General features: G+C 42.5%; 1 protein-coding gene across 3 annotated transcripts in view; it reads right to left on the bottom strand.

The window, feature by feature from the left end:
* NR6A1 (nuclear receptor subfamily 6 group A member 1) overlaps nt 1-14,497 on the bottom strand; it is a 266,007-nt gene that overhangs the window by 17,441 nt on the left and 234,069 nt on the right. For 2 of the 3 annotated variants that reach the window (XM_058302399.2, XM_023590221.3), the window contains 4 exons: nt 8,313-8,368; nt 3,946-4,100; nt 2,501-2,728; nt 912-1,166 (listed from right to left, as the gene is read on the bottom strand). In XM_058302399.2, the coding sequence (XP_058158382.1) occupies nt 912-1,166; nt 2,501-2,728; nt 3,946-4,100; nt 8,313-8,368 (694 nt within the window). The remainder of the gene's footprint in view (nt 1-911; nt 1,167-2,500; nt 2,729-3,945; nt 4,101-8,312; nt 8,369-14,497) is intronic. The other variant, XM_058302400.2, reaches the window with a different exon arrangement.

Genomic DNA, 14,497 nt, shown 5'->3' with positions numbered 1-14,497 from the left:
GCCAGAAAAAATGTCTCAAAAGATCATTTGTCCTAATTTGGGGGTCAAGAAGTATGGTCACCATAACTCTGCCCCATGTGCCTCATGTCTTCATAGTACGTAGTTAAGAAGGATACTTGGACAGGTCATAGAGTAGCAGGGAGAGAGATTTGTTCTAAACAGGGAGGTTAGAAGGATCCTGGCTGGCTGGGATGAGACTTCATGTTAAAAAATAGTGAGAACAGCTGATTCTCCTTGTTCCATGCTCTTAACATCTCACCATTCAGGGAACAATCTACAGGAAGGAGCTGAAATGATGTGAAAGAGCTCAAGCTTAGCAGTCAGGCAGGCACAGGTTCAAATCCAGGCTCTGGGTTCAAATCCAAAACCCTCAAGGGCAGATCACTCTGAACTTCAGTTTCATCACCATGAAATAGGCATAATGACACCTGTAATGCTGGAGGCTGTGAAAATTAAACAATAATATAAAATACCTTGCTCAGCGCCTACCACAGAGTAGGTACCACAATGACTCCTAGGGCTCTTTCTTGAAAGGTAAACTACAGCTGAGAGCCTTTCACCTTATAGGCAGAGTACAGATTTTTGTTTTTCAGATATGTTATCATACCTCAGTGATACAAATGTGATAAAAATAACAGCTTAGCACTATGCTAAGCTTTACTGCACAATATCATTTATTCCTGCAACTACCTTATTAGAGAGGTATTGTTATCATTCCCATTTTATAAACTCAGAACCTGAGGATCAGAGACTTGGTCAAGGTCACAAAGCTAGTTAGTGGCAGAGCAAGGATTCAAATCCAGGCCTTTGTGGCTTTAATGCCTATCCTTTGGCATGACAGACAACCCTGCTTTGCAGGTATGACAATGGTTTAGTTGCCTGGAATTTCTTCCCCAGTCAGCAGCCATCACCTGTGTAGTTCTTCATCAGAGGGTGAGTACTTGGCAGTGACATCAGCCAGTTCCCCAAAGATCTGCTTGCTATAAACGGTGAGGGAAGACAGCAGGATTAATTCCTGCCATGTGGAGCTCAGGAGGCAAGTGTAATCCTTGATTGAGAGCTCGCAGAAGAAAGGCAGTTTCTTGATCCAGGCAATCTGCCTGAAGAGCAACTCGTCGGCCAGGCGGCAAAGCAGGGCAAACAATTCTGCCTGTGTCACAGCATATCTGTGGGGTAGGGATAGGGGAGAGTCACTTCCATTGGCCAGAATGTGAGGAGGGGGCACAGGGAGAGGGTACTCCTGAGGGCGCAAAGGGTCCCTGGCAGTGGGCTCCTTGCCCTCAATCATGGGCAAGACTGGGGCCAGCAGCAAGCTCAGGACTGGAAAGGCAAGTCTGGTGAGAAAGGGTCACTGAGGGGAAAGAAGGCTTAGAAATTTGTATAATTATCAGGGAATATAGCTTCTAATGGTGTCCCTAATGATATGTGTCTTACAGAAAATCCCCAGTCACTCCTTTCCTAGTTTCGTCAATTAGAGCTCCTATAGGACAGATATGGTGCCCAGCCAACAGAGGGACTGGCACAAAAAAAGTCTTGAGGCCAAATGGCTGAGGGGAACAGAGCGTGTTCAGAGGCTTTTCCTGCTCTAACTGCACCCCCTGGTGGTGACAGTTTAGGAACCAGAGTTGTTCAGCCCTTCCTCTTTGCTATGGCTGGGTAGAGGAAACAGAACATTTTGCATGTCTGGGCTGAAGGGGGCTTAAGAGGCCAGGGGGCTTAAGAGGCCACAGTCTCAAGGGTCTCAGCTTTCTTCTCCTTAAGGCCCTTGGGCATGACTGTTTCCCAACCCCCATCTCCCATTCCCCACTCCAACACCATGCCCTGATTTATAAAGGCATTATGTGGCATTCCTGTGGAAAGATGCTTGCGTCTCCTCTTCTGAAACTGGAGATAATGTTAAAAAAAAAAATCTCAGGATACCTTCTGGGTATCTAAGCTGATAACACTCAAACAGCTTATGCTCCAGTCTAAAGGAGTGATGGATGTAATAATGGGTAGGCCTGAAGGCTGAACTATTTACTTAGAGCTCAGTAAGGACTGAAAGAGCATTCCTTCTACCCACTCAGGCCTATACAGAACAGTCTCATGCTAAGACTTCCTATGGTATTTTGGCTGGGTATGCAGACAGGTCACAACCAGCAAGGGTCTTGAGGGCCTTGTTAAGGAGCTTAGACTTGACGTTGTAAATATCCCAGGAAATACAACTAATCTCTGAAACAGAAGTATTCAGACCCATCCCAGGGCCTGGTTTACCTAGGCCCGAGCAGAATAAAAGGTCTTTTAACCCCAATTCCATAGGGATTGAGAAACAGCCCTGGATCTATGAAAAAAAAAAGCTTAAAAAATAAGTATGGATTTTTCTTCTGATGCCTGAGTCATCACTCATTATCTCTCCTCATTCACTCTGAAGCCTGCGTTATAGCAGCCAGGGATGTGGGTGGGTGTGGAGGTAGGGAACATTCTGAGGCTGAAGGGACCCAACAGGGTAGAGCTCACTTACCCATCTTCAATCAACATGGGCGTACCCAATGGCTCCAGGTCCTCGGCTGATACCAGCTGGTGGATTAGACTGTATGACTGGGGATCCAGGCTGCGAGCTTGTGGGGGCAGAAGTGGCGAGTGGCCAGAATAGCTAAAAAGGTGCGGTATATATTGATAGGATGGAGGCACAGACATTCCCATGTACTGCTCCCTGAATGCCATGAATCCATTTAGCTCCACAGACCTACTGGAGAGAAAAGTCCCACATCAAGCAGAGTATGGAAGGCCTAGTGCCTACTCAAATGAAATGAACTAGAAGGTGGCTCAGGTGTTCTTTGGTTATGAGATCTGTGTCTTCATCAAGGTAATTAATGACTTATATGGGAGTCTCCTCTGTTGTATTCCAATTTGTGAGATAGGGACTTTGTGCAGGTATGTGTATGTGTGGCTCACCACTGGTACATCCAGCACCTGCCAGGGTAGGTACTGAATTAATGTTGGCTGAATGAACTTTTTGGGCAGGTGCCATATGTGGAGGGTTTTCAATGGATACTGGCAGACTATGATGACAAATGTGTGTGTGTATGCACATGCATTATTTTACTCCTAGAAAAACCAAGGCACAGACAGACTAAAATGCCTTGCCAGGACATAAAATAAATCCAGCACCTGCAAGAAATCCAACTTGTGACAATAACCCCCTAAAAATGTAAAGGAAGGAACAAACTAAGGAACAACTGAATAAGATATAATAAAATCTGAAGAGAAACACACAGATTCTTACCCTCTCCCCTTTCTTGGAGAAATTTAATCATTCCATCAACTGAAGAAAAAGAAAATTCCTCTAACTTTTACCTAGATGCATCTCCTATAAGAGGGCAGCAAACTATAGCCCACAGGGCAAATCCAAACCATTATCTGTTTTGGTTAGTAAAATTTTATTGGAAACACTCATACCTTTACATATTGTTTGTGGTTGCTTTTGCACTACCACGGCAGAGTTTAGTTGTGACCCAGACAATATGGCCTGTGAAGCCTAAAATAATCAATATCTGGCCCTTTACAGAAAAGTTTGTTTCTTAAAATTTATAAAGTGAAAAACCTAACTTTTGCTGAGACAGATTATATCTTAATTCAATAATGTCAATGTAGTTTGATTTCTGTGATAAAGTAAATGAAGGAAAAGAGTTACATTTAAAATGTTACTCTGTTAGGTAAAGAATGTATAGGCATGGATAACAGCTATACGATTTTATCAGTCTGCAGAAGAGAATGCAGACATTCAAGGTCCTTAGAATAAAATGGGCACTATTTTGCACTATCCTGGCCCCTACCCTCAAGAGCCTGAAAGAGTGAAAGGACAACAGCTGAGAAGGCCTGGCAGAATTAACCCACCCAGAGGTTTTTAAAGAGTCTACTCTTGGGATGGTCCCTAGGTGAAGCTGGATTTGCACTGAAGCTCACCTGGAGGACAATGTGGAGCCTGGTGAGGGCTGGTTGCTCTCTGAAGCCCTGTTCCCAGGGGAACTGTGGTCGCTGTCACCATGGTTGCTCCAGTGATTGGCCTCTTCCTCAAATTCCTGCCCAGACATGATCCTTTCGATTTCTTCCTCTGATATCTTTGACAAGGAATCAATAAATGTTAGATTGGGGTTTTAGGGCATCTTCTCTTTCTTTCTCAGGACTTATGAGCTTATTCAAACCTCATGGAGGAATCGCAGGACTCTCTAGTGAGAAACCCAGATACGTACCTCTCAGCTCCCACACTCCAGACACCTCACTAATCTAGGAAGCTTGGTTGCATGGTTTCCAGCACCATGGCCCACCATAGCCTTCCTCTTGCCCGTATCTTCAACTGATGAAACCTCCATGTTCTACTCTTCTTTATTCTTATGTCTATTCTTTCCTACCCCTGAAATATCCTTGACAAACTCCTATTTGTTCTTTAAGACCCAATTCAAATGTCAACTCCTTTGAGAAGCCTTCTAGTACCACTGAAACACAATTTTAGGTACCCTTCTATCTATGCATAAGTAGTATTCTGAGAGAGACAGATAATATAGTGGTTAAAAGTATGAATTTTGGAGCTTGATCACTTTTGTTCAAATCCAGGTTCTGCCACTTTCTAGTTGTACAATCTTGGGCAAGGCACTTAACTGTTTGAACCTAAATTCCTTTACCTGTATGGCAGCGAGAATAAGAGTATCTACCTCACAGGACTGCTATGAACATTAAATTAATTCACTGAAATATACAAATGCTTAAAAAAGGGCATGGCACATAGCAACTATTATGAAAGGCTGTCAACAACATCATTATCATTTTTATAGCACCTATTGTGATATATTATAAATATATCCTCTATAATACCTAGGGCCATGATAAGACCTAGAAAAGAGTAAGGACTCAGTAAATTCATACTGGATAAATGAACAAGAGTTCACATGTTAAATACCAACCATGTATCTTCACATGGATTGTTTTAGTAAGAGACACATTCCTAAGCCTAGTAAATAACAGAAGAAATTGCAGCCCAGACAAGTAAACTGATTTGCCCAAGATCACAGTGTGTCTGCGTGCCTAGGCAGGAGTTTGAGGAAGAAGCCAAAGTATCCAAGTATTTAAACTCCAAGTCCACTGTTCTGCTACTATACCATATAGTGAGCAAATAAACATCTCTTCTGTGAAATGTCTAACTCAAAGTTGAGACCTCTTTTGCTAAACTCAACCCACAGAAGAGTGAGTGCTGAAGATCAAGGGCCAGATGAATATTCAATTCTCATTTCTATGGAAAGCCCGGGAGCACATTTTCTCCCAAGTTTAACTCAAAATTGTCAAACGAACTTAGGAGAAAATTTTACTTCAGCAGTCTGTAAGAGAATCCTGAGCTGTTCTGATCATAAAGCCAGCCAGTATACAAAACTTGGAAGGGAAACAAGAATTTAACTGTTGTACCAGTTGAATGGTTGGCTGCGATTAGCTTTCAATTCATATTGAAATCAAGGGATTGTCCTTCAGTCACTTGTAACAACAACAACACACAAAAAACAAATCTTTTCTCAAGGGGTCCTTCGAACTCTGAAATCATTGTTTACCTTTTTTAAGACAGGCAAAGACAAATGGTACCATCAACTGCAAGACATTTACTGAACCACCCACTTATGGTGGTGAGCGCAAGACCAGATAGGTGGGATGAAGAACGTGGAAGGCACAGAAGCATTTGGGCTGGGTGATAAGGGTCAGTCCTTGCGAAGTCAGCTTACTTCAGCTGGAAGCCAAACTCAGGCTGTACCTAGGTATCTCTCTCTCTGGAGGTCCCATGGAAAGCTGAGCCATCACTAATGTACGAAGAGGGGATGGAATCTGTTGTGAGTGCTTAAATCTGGGTTCAAATCCTGTCTGCCATTTCCTAGTTGGTGCTGTTGAGCAAATCACTCAAGCTCTCTGAGCCTCAGGCTACCTCATCTGTAAAATGAAGATAACACCACCACCCTTGTAGTTCAAGGATTCCTCACAGGATGGCAGAGCAAAGAAGTATGCAGATTTGAGTCAAACTTAAGGGATTAATCTAAGATAAAGTTATAAACTGCAGGTGCATAATAATTGCTTGATAAATGGAAATTCTATCCCTCCTTGTTATTATTAAGCCAATTAAGAACATGTACATCACAGCTCTTTCTTAACATACCATGCATAAACAGTAAAAGAATAAAAGGAAAATAATATGCCCAGCATCAAAAAGCCAAATGCAGTGACAAGTGAGGTAAGTTTCTCTGAGCAGTAGCTCCCTCAATTCTGGAGAAACCAGAAAGTCTAGAAAGGTAAGGAACTGAAGATGCCCTAGCACAGTAGAACAGCCACACAGGGTACTGAAAAACAACAGGTACTACCGAGGAAGGTGGTTCATTGAGGAATATGTTTAAGAATTCTTCCACTGGATAAGCTTTTTACTGCATCTAAATATAAACAGAATGGAGTTGGGAGTCTAAACACACACACACACCCCTGATTAAGCACATACTGGGTACCAAGCTCATGTGATAGGAAACACCTCATACATCATCAGCATTTGTTTCGAAACAACTCTGAACTGTCTTTCTCTCATTCCTTCACATTCAATTTGATAAAACCTATCAATCTTACCTATTAAAGAGCTCTTGAATTGATCCTCTCCTATCAATCTGCACTATCACTGCCTTAGTTAAACTACTACTGCTTGCCTGGACTTTTGCAAAATCCTTTTAACTGGTTTCTCTCTGCCCCCAGTTACACATTTAGAAAGAAGGAACTTTCTAAATGCAAATCTGGCCACCTCTTTCTGACTTACAACCTTTTAGTGGTGGCTTCTTGTTCCACACCAATAATACTTAAGGCATGGTTCCTACTCATTAATGTGCTAAGGTAATTCAATTGATTGGTCATAAATAGATCCAATTTTCTATTCTCAAGGTTTTTCTTCTGCTGGTAAGTAAGGACAAGTTTAGGATGCTGCTACAAAGACTTTACCTAAGGAACTATAGTCAAAGGTAATTGAAGGCCACTCTCTTTAGAGAAGTGATTTCAAATTCAAGGAATCTGGGGAAGTGGACTTGGCCCAATGGATAGGGAGTCCGCCTACCACATGGGAGGTCCGCGGTTCAAACCCCAGGCCTCCTTGACCCCTGTGGAGTTGGCCCAAGTGCAGTGCTGATGCGTGAAAGGAGTGCCCTGCCATGCAGGGGTGTCCCCTGTATAGGGGAGCCCCAAGTGCAAGGAGTGTGTCCCGTAAGGAGAGCGGCCCAGCGCGAAAGAAAGTGCAGCCTGCCCAGGAATGGCACCGCACACACAGAGAGCTGACACAGTAAGATGACGCCACAAAAAGAACACAGATTCCTGGTGCCACTGATAAGGATACAAGCAGTCACAGAAAATCCCACAGCGAATGGACACAGAGAGCAGACAACTGGGGGGGCGGGGAGGGGAGAGAAAATAAATTAATCTTTAAAAACAACAACAACAACAAATTCAAAGAATCTGCCTTAACTCCTACTACTTCATTACTTGTGCCCAGTGCTCTACCCTAACTGAACTCCTTGTCATTCCTCAAAGATTCATCTTCATGCCATTGCACAGCAACAGTGTGAAAGCTCCCTTTCAAACACAGCTAGTTCCTCTTCCTCCTCTTCTAAGAATCACCTCAAACATCCCCTTCTCTAAAAGGGAAGCTTTCCCTAAGTGACTCCAGTCCTGAACCATGGCTCCAGTCCAGACAGATTAGACACCCCTCCCCCTCTACTCCTGGGCATTCTGTTATCTCTTAATGTACCTTGTTGTCTGTTTATATATCTGTCTCTCCCATTAGACTGAGTTCATAGTACAGGGCCTGGCACAGAGTAGGTACTCAGTAAATGATTGTGGGACTGAATGGGGTATTACCACTCCTACTCTAAAAATGAGGCACTGAACTTTCTGCTGGTAGCTCATTTTTTATATCTTTAAAGTGAACAGCAATATAGTCGTGCTGAATCTTGCCAGGCTTAGTTATCTACAGTCTTATGTGACTGATATAAAATGTCCTTTGAATGGTTCAGAACCAGAATTGGGCTCACTGTCTATGAAATCCTTATGAAGGGCTGAGAGATCACAGTGTGAGTTTTAATCATTATCCTTTGTATTTATAATTTTCACAGTACTTTTATATCCAGGTTCTTAAAGGATGCTCAGGAGTTTTGCAGGAATGAAAGCACAGATGGCTCCCAGCAACAGATGAGAGGATCAAAGTGAGCGGCCATAGGACCGTCTAAGCCCTGGGCTTCCAGGATGGGCCACAGAGCATGAGGCCTAGAACTCACCTGGACTGGCCCAATGCTCTTGTTCCGGCCTCCAGGCATGCCATCTTCTCTGATTGCTGGAAGGAAACACAAGTCAAGACAGTCAGAAGCACACTCAAAAAAATCTAGGCATAAACAAAAGAATTAGCTTATATGGCGAAAAGCAGAAGTTAGTAATTGGTGATGCTGAAATTAAAACACAGGTCTATCTGGACCCCAAGCCCATATTCTTTCCACTATTTCAGACTACCTCATAGGCAGCAGACAGTTTTGGGTCCCCAAGGCACTGGGTACACACAATACACACTTAAATGTTCAGTATGCTCAACGAAAGTGATAGTGTTATTAACTAGTCCCACCGTTATCAATATCCCACCAGGATGATGCAGCTGAAGGCTTTGGTGGATTCAAGGAAAGGGAAAGAGAAAATAATTCCTTTTTAAAATAAAATCTTCTTTTATTCCTTGCCTTTTGGGTCTAGTTTATAGGACCAAGAGGGAAGGGCTTTTTTTTTTTTTTTAAGTCAATCAGAATTTTGACCTCATTAGTCTCTCCCTGCAAAGGCAATCAGCAGAGTTCCTTTGCAGTTGAGTTTCCACTCAGGTGATTTACAAAAGGAAGAAGTGAGTTAGCATTTTAGAATTACAAAAATCACCCTTTAAATAGTACCAACCTCATTAAGAAAACAACTCCTTATACTAGTACCACCACTGTTTATGGAGCACTTTGTATGGGAGCACAGGGAAGGAATTCCTGATTCACAATTATAGAAGTGTCATTGTGTCAGGCAAAGCTTTCTGGAAAAGACACATTCTGAACTGTGTCTCAGAGGATGAGCAGGATTTAGGTTGGCAGGAAAAAGGTGCTCCAGTTTGAGTGAACAGTGTACAGAAAAGCTTCAAGTTGAAAGTAAGCATGGAGTGTTCTGGAAACTTCCAAATGGTTCAATCTGGATGAAGCATGGGGGGGGTGTTAGGGTATATAGAAGAGGAGTAAGCAAGAAATGCAGCTAGAGAGGTCAGCTAGGGCCAGATAATAGAAAGCCTTGAATGCCAGACTAAGGGCATGAACTTTAGCTGAGGAACCTGAGGACAAGATAGAAAGTAGGGGAAGGATATGGCAAGACGGCATTTTATTTTTTTTTTAGGAGGTGCCAGAGATTGAAACCAGAACCTCTTACATGGGAAGCAGCCACTCAACAACTGAGCAAACACCTGTTCCAGATTGATGTATTTGAAAAATCTTTGTGGTGGCCACTGTGGAAGGTGACTTGAAGGGGTTATGTTAACAATGGCAGAGGACAAGCTTATGACATTATGTAAGAGCAAGCTTGGTTATAATATACCTGACTCAAAAGAAAATTAACATGAGGAATCTAGAAAGTTCTTTGGCACAAGGGTAGTTGTCTCAAAAATGAGGGCTCCAAGCATTTATACTCAGTTCCTGTGGTAAATGAAAGGCTTACAGTAAGTTCAATTTCCTTAAAGTAGATAGTATTCTTGATAACCTAAGAGTATACAATTAAAAACTAGACAAGTTTGGGTCCAAATACTGTTTTGTTCTTGTTTCTCAAAGATTTATTTTTATTTATTTCTCTCCCCTCCCGTCCTTCCCTGTTGTCTGCTCTCTGTGTCCATTCGCTGTGTTCTTCTGTGTCCACTTGTATTCTTGTTAGCGGCACCGGGAATCTGTGTCTCTTTTTGTTGCATCATCTTGCTGCATCAGCTCTCTGTGTGTGCAGTGCCACTCCTGGGCAGGCTGCACTTTTTCACATGGGGCAGCTCTCCATATGGGTGCACTCCTTGCGCATGGGGCTCCCCTACGCGTGGGACACCCCTGCACAGGTGGCATTCCTTGCACACACCACCACTGCATGTGCGCCAGTTTACCACATGGGTCAGGAGGTCCTGGGTTTGAACCCTGGACCTCCCATGTGGTAGGCGAACACTCTTATCAGTTGAGCCAAATCTGCTTCCCCAAATATTGTTTTTGTCTGGTTTGTGTAATTATGAACAGATTCCCTTATCACTCTGAAGCTCAGTTAAGAGAAGAGAAAAAACTAGGTTCTCTCTTGTGGGGTATTGTGAGGATTATTTAAAGAATGCTATAAAATAATACAGCTAAAGCACTGAGCATAGGGTCTGGCATATAAAATAGGTACTCAGTAACTAATACTTCCCTCTTTACTGCCTCTTTTCCCTGAATACAAGAATTCCATTCTCAACTTTGCTAAAGCCTCAATATCTTCATCTGTGAAATGGAGGCAACACAGTGTGCTTTACAAGGCTATTATGTATTTGGAATGAGAACATACATAGCTTATGTTAGGGCTAGATACATGCTGGTTGCTGTCTGGGAACTCTCATTCAAACTAACTTCAAGTTCTAAAAATCTCTAAAATTCCTTTTCTGCTGTTCCAGGATCAAAGACAGTTTCTAGATACTTCCATTCCCAATATTAATATTTCACCTGCCTTTGCCTCAGCTCACAAGTACAGAACAGAGACCTATCACTAGTGTATACAACACTGAATACATTTTAGCTGACATCTCACTAGGGGAGGTGAGGAAAGGAACTCAGCATGATTTCCTTTTTTGTTTAAAGGGCCACATATCTTAAAGATTTATATCTTGCCAATTTCTTGTTCTGAAATTTAAAAGCTCATGTTCTCCCTCAATCCTATCTGGCATAAGGAAACTCATGTATGATGGACATCTAAGAGTTAGGTACTATCTTGGGTAAAATAAACCCATGAAGAAAATATTATTATCAGTCCTATTGAACAGATGAATCTAAGGCTCAGAGAAATGAAATATTTTGCTTAAGGTGACAGAAACTAAACAGCAGAATCAGGGTTGGAATCTAGGCTATGAGACCCTAAGACCAGCCTTCTTTCTGCTACTAGTAGTTCCCTAAGTGTGTATATGCATCCCATTGGAGAAACCTAAGATAACTTTAGGTGGCAAACATAGATAAACTCTTAATCTTGTATTTATTCTAATGTGCACTTAAAATTACTTTTCCATTCACCAAGGTGATAAAAAAAACTCCTTCTGAAAATTAGCTTTAATTTTTCTAACTTTTATTTTTTTATTTATTTCTCCCCCCACCCCCACCCCAGTTGGCTGTTCTCTGTGTCCATTTGCTGTATGTTCTTCTGTGCCCGCTTCTATTCTTGTCAGCGGCACCAGGAATCTGTGTCTCTTTTTTTGTTGCATCAGCTTGCTGCATCAGCTCTCCGTGTGTGCGGCTGCCACTCCTGCTGAACTTTCGCACTGGGTGGCTCTCCTTATGGGGTGCATGCCTTGCGTGTGGGGATCCCCTACGTGGGGGGACACCTGTGTGGCACGGCACTCCTTGCGCGCATCAGCACTGTGCATGGACCAGGTCCACACGGGCCAAGGAGGCCTGGGGTTTGAACCGTGGACCTCCCATGTGGTAGAAGGATGCTCTATCTGTTGAGCCAAGTCTGCTTCCCAACTTTGATTTTTTAAAAGGTTGATTTAAAAAAGAATATAGGCAGTGGACTTGGCCTAGAGGTTAGGGCATCCGTCTACCACATGGGAGGTCCATGGTTTAAACCCCATGCCTCCTTGACCCGTGTGGAGCTGGCCCATTCGCAGTGCTGATGCGCGCAAGGAGTGCCCTGCCACGCAGGGGTGTCCCCCGTGTAGGGGAGCCCCACGCGCAAGGAGTGCGCTCCATACGGAGAGCAGCCCAGCGCGAAAGAAAGTGCAGCCTGCCCAAGAATGGTGATGCACACGTGGAGAATTGACACAACAAAAAAAGAAAAACAGATTCCCATGCTGCTGACGACAACAGAAGCGGACAAAGAAGATGCAGCAAACAGACAGAGAGAACAGACAACCGGGGTGGGGGGGGGGAGGGGAGAAAAATAAATAAATAAATCTTTTAAAAATAAAAAAAAGAATATAAAGTATACAATAGTATTGTTTTAGTCAAAGATGATAATATTTGCAGAGATGGCTTGAAACTTCCTAAAGTATGGAAAATAATACAATGTATCATAATGCCTCTCTTAAAACAAAAATTTGAGTCAAGTTTTAAAGCTTATAAGGTACTCACATATATTATCCCAATTGATCTTCACAAAAACCTTGGAAAGTATATATTATCATCCCATGTATTTCAGAGATGAGGAAACTGAAGGTCAGAGAGGTTACAAGACTTGCTCAAGGTTACTCAGGGAAGACCTGACAAAGCTAGGACTTCAATTTAAGTTAAAGCTGTCCTTGTTCCTTGATACTATATGGAGTTAAGAATAAGATTTTCCAGGGAGTGGATGTGGCTTAAGCAGTTTAGAGCCTGCTTCCCACATGGGAGGTCTCGGGTTTGGTTCCCTGTGCCTCCTAAAAACAAAACAAAACCAACAAGCAAACAAATGAAATAATCAACTTAGGAGAGCTGATGCGGTTCAGTGGTTGAGGCTTCCCACATACAAGATCCAGGGTTTAATCCCTGGTCCCAGTACCTCACATACATAAAAAAGAACAAGATTTTCAGCAGGGCTGCGTTTTTTTTGGTCTAATTAAAAAAGAACAAAAGGCTTCTGGGTGAAGTATCACAGAAATGGTTCTGTTACATCTTTTGCCCAAGCCTAAGAGAGTGGTGTGATCCATCATTCTTCTAACTGCTTACAAGAAGCACAAATATTTTTTCTGCTCTGGAATTTATGTGCCTACCACTCCTTACTTGCTTGAATCTGAGGAGCCAACCAAACCCAGAAACCAGAAAGGCAAGCAAGAAACAAGGCTAACTACATCAAAGCCCTGCTCAAACCCCATTGGTGGCTCCCTGTGATCTATGGGCTAAGTCCAAGGTCTTTAAGTTTGCCATTCAAAACCCTCTATAACCTGCTTCCTGTGTGATTCCCCATCCTCATCTCTTGCTACAAATGTTATACCCCACCCACAGAAAAGTATTTGTTAGTTCTTGAACATGTCATGGTATTTCACACAGCTGTGTGTTTGCATATGTTGTTGCCTCTGATCAGACAGAAACTTAACAGTGGAGAAATCAGGCAAACACTATCTTACCAAAGTGACATCACCTTAGTCGAGTGATTCAAGTTAATATCACAGACACTTTTAATATGATGCAATGAGAAGGACACACATCATTTCTGTGGCCAAAATACATAACCTGACTCTAATCATGAAGAAACCAAGAAACCCAAATTGAGGGATGGTCTACAAAATTAACAAACGGTTCTCTTTATAAAAATGGCAATGTTATGAAAGACAAAGATTGAGGAACCATTTCAGATTAAAGGAGACTAAAAATGTGTAAAAACTAAATGTGATGCGTGATCTGATCTGAGATCAGAAAGAATACTGTCATAAAGGACATTGTTGGGATAACTGGCAAAATTTGGCTAAGATTATGTCAAAAGGGAGGCAGACGTGGCTCAACTGATAGAGTGTCTATCTACCATGTGGACGGGTCCAGGGTTCAATTCCCAGGACCTCCTGACCCATGTGGTAAGCTGGCCCACATGTAATGCTGCCACGCACAAGGAACACCCTGCCATGCAGGGGCGCCCCCGCGTAGGGATGCCTCACACACAAGGAGTGCGCCCCTTAAGGAGAGCCGCCCCACATGAAAAAAGCGCAGCCTGCCCAGGAGTGGCGCCGTACACATGGAGGGCTGACCCATCAAGATAACAACAAAAAAGAGATGTAGTTTCCTAGTGCTGCTGGACAATGCAAGTGGATGCAGAAGAACACATGGTGAATGGACACAGAGAGCAGACAACAGTGGGGAAGGGGAGAGAAATAAAATAAATCTTAAAAAAAAAAAAGATTATGTCAAAGTTAAATTTCCTGGTTTGTTAATAGTACTGTGGTTATGACAGTAAATCTTCTTCTTGTTCTTAAAAAAAAAACACATGGAAGTATTTAGAAGAAAATACACACACATATAGAATGATAAAGCAAATGTAGCAAAGTGGCGATCACCTTCTCCCAAGCAGCTTTCCTTGATCTTTTTTTTAAAAAAATGTTTCAACTAGTTACCTTGAAGTTAAGGGAATTTCTAATTTTATCCACATAATTACTTAACAAAAATGAATGCCCTCAAGAGGCTCAGTGTAGCTTCCTCTTGCATCTGATGTAAATAGTTTTAATAGTCAATCTATCTAACCAGGATGCAGCCCAGCCTTACTGGGTTATCTACTGAGGGACAGA

Source organism: Dasypus novemcinctus, chromosome 8 (assembly GCF_030445035.2).
Source record: "Dasypus novemcinctus isolate mDasNov1 chromosome 8, mDasNov1.1.hap2, whole genome shotgun sequence".
Taxonomy (NCBI): Eukaryota; Metazoa; Chordata; class Mammalia; order Cingulata; family Dasypodidae; genus Dasypus; species Dasypus novemcinctus.
This window is presented reverse-complemented; position numbering and strand designations above follow the sequence as displayed.